Raw genomic sequence first — 2564 nt, forward strand, 5'->3', positions numbered from 1 at the left:
GGGATGCAAAGAACAGTTACTCATAGATTCAGTCATTCTACGGCAAGCACACAAACAACACAGAAACATACACATGGCATATATAGACTACAGAAAAGCATTCGACAGTGTTCCACACAGTTGGCTGCTACATATTCTACACATGTACAAAATACATCCATCGCTCATTGCATTCTTCAAAAACACTATGCAGCACTGGAGAACAACATTGCATCTCAGGGTTAGTAACACTTCCATACAAACAAATAAGATATTCATTAGGCGAGGAATTTTTCAAGGAGATTCCTTGAGTCCTCTCTGGTTCTGCCTAGCCTTGAACCCATTATCCAACATGTTAAACAACACGTATTATGGCTACAATATCAGACATGAAAAAACAACACAGTTTACACTCTCACATCTCATGTACATGGACGACATAAAACTTTATGCATCCACACAAAAACAACTTCATCAACTCCTACAAATCACACACTCATACACTAAGGACATACAAATGGAGTTTGGCTTAGACAAATGTAAAAAACTTCACATAGAAAAAGGAATTCTGAAGAAAGAAGATTTTGCACTTGGAAATGGGGACATTATTGAATTCATGGAAGAGGGCGAGTTCTACAAGTATTTAGGACTCCAGCAGGCCAAACTAACAGAACATACACAAATAAAACAAAGATTAATTAAATAATACCAAAGTAGGTTAAATGCCATTCTCAAAACACGGCTAAATGCAAAACACACAGTTAAAGCAATAAACACATATGTCAACCCAGTACTCACATACTCTTTTGGAGTTATACATTGGACTCACACAGATCTCGAGCAACTCCAAAGGAAAACAAGAACAATACTTACTAAGCATAAACAACATCANAAACAGTATTTACTTAAGTTAAAAAGCTAAATAGTACTTAAATAATATAAGTTTAAATCTGTTTTAAGAAAGATAAAAATGTAAAGATTACTTTATAGTTTATACATACAGTAGACCTCCCTATAACGCGGATTCATATAATGCGGATTCGTATATTGCGGCGAAAAAATTGCGCCCGTATTCGTATAAAGACACTAATAGAGACTCGTAAAATGCGGCAATACGTCATCGCCGACTCGTGTCGCGACAGGATTGGTCGAATCTGGACCAATAGTGGACGGGTAAGTTTAGGAGGTTAAGTTGAGTTTACTATCGTCTGTACAGTATATAAATTAGGTACTGTAAGTCTAATACAGTACTGTAATTTTATACGTTTCTTGTGAAAAAAAAAAACTTTTTCAACGGAAATAAAAATTATTTGTATTAATGATGTCTCCAAAGCTCAACGAGTTTTTCGCAGAAAAATAACTTATCAGAAAACGCGCCGGCTGTTTGGTGCGCTGCTCAGCGACGAACACAAGCTTAAGCAATGGCATCGTCGATCGGTGCACACTCGGTAAGTAATCCTACAATTTTTTGTTTATAACGTAGTTTATACGGATTATTCCCCCCCAAAAATATATATTTGTTTTGGAAATGTTGAATCAAATTAGTCTAGAATCGATTAATTTTATGGAAGAAAACCTTTCAAATAGCCGTAGTCCGCAAACTGCACACGTGCCGGGCTGTGATTGGCTCATGTATTTAAGGATTCCTACAACGCGAAATTCTTATAAAATGGAACGTATCTACCGGTTATATGGGAGTCGACTGTACATCTAAACGATGTAATGACGTTTTTAATGTTTAAAAAATTATTTTTAAAACATTAAAAAGATCATTACTTGGTTTAGTTCATATATAAAGTATCATATAAAAAATTTAGAATTGATAAGTACATTAAAACATTTTGTTAAATAGTTCCTATAAAATCAAGTAATTAGTATAAATTAAAAAGTTATTAAGTTATAAATTACAGTTATATTGAAGTTAATTTTAACTAACCTGAATGCTTGACAGGAGACATAAACAGATAAAACGAAGCATTTTTCGTTCAACACTGTCTCGGGTCTTCAGAAAATTGATACAGAATCAAGTGTTTAAATTTATCTAATCATTCTACTTATCATAAATATTATTGAATTTGTTTTTTTACTTACTACTGCCAAAACTTACTCAGTTTAATAAAATGTAAATGGATATTTCTGATTTTGTTTAATAACTTATTTTAAATTAGATTTGCTTTCATATTTTAAGTATAATAAAATATAATTTTACTGAAAAAGCATATTAAAGATTCTTTTGATATCAAATGTAAAATCTGTAAATAATCTGTACAAACTGAATAGGAAAATAGTTTTAATGAAAACGTTTAAAAATAAAATAAATCAACTTTCAAAGTACTCAGAAAATAATAACCTAATGATTTCGCTTAGTATTTTGTAGATTGGATTTTAATATAGGGGAGATCGGGGCAAGATCGGCATGTTAAGCTTTACTTAAATTTTGTGTAATAAATACTGCTGTAAACTGAAAAAAAAGCTTTGCATATTGTCTATTGGAATGTTACCTTACTATAGAACTGGTTAAAATCAGTTTGGAAATAAAAATAATTAAAATAATTACAACTTTACAAGAAGAGAGAAATTGACGA

General features: G+C 31.8%; 1 protein-coding gene across 1 annotated transcript in view; it reads right to left on the reverse strand.

Annotated features, from left to right (window-relative positions):
• The window catches only part of LOC111624179 (phospholipase D SdSicTox-betaIIB1bxii-like), a 9855-nt gene extending 7851 nt beyond the window's left edge, over window positions 1-2004 (reverse strand). The window contains exon 1 of the mRNA XM_023366988.1: window positions 1916-2004. Within this exon, the coding sequence (XP_023222756.1) occupies window positions 1916-1957 (42 nt within the window). The 5' untranslated portion in view covers window positions 1958-2004. The remainder of the gene's footprint in view (window positions 1-1915) is intronic.
• Between the last annotated feature and the right edge of the window lie 560 nt (window positions 2005-2564).

The sequence above is a fragment of the Centruroides sculpturatus genome, unplaced genomic scaffold (assembly GCF_000671375.1).
Source record: "Centruroides sculpturatus isolate CEXI.00-Female unplaced genomic scaffold, Cexi_2.0 scaffold70, whole genome shotgun sequence".
In the NCBI taxonomy this organism is placed as follows: domain Eukaryota; kingdom Metazoa; phylum Arthropoda; class Arachnida; order Scorpiones; family Buthidae; genus Centruroides; species Centruroides sculpturatus.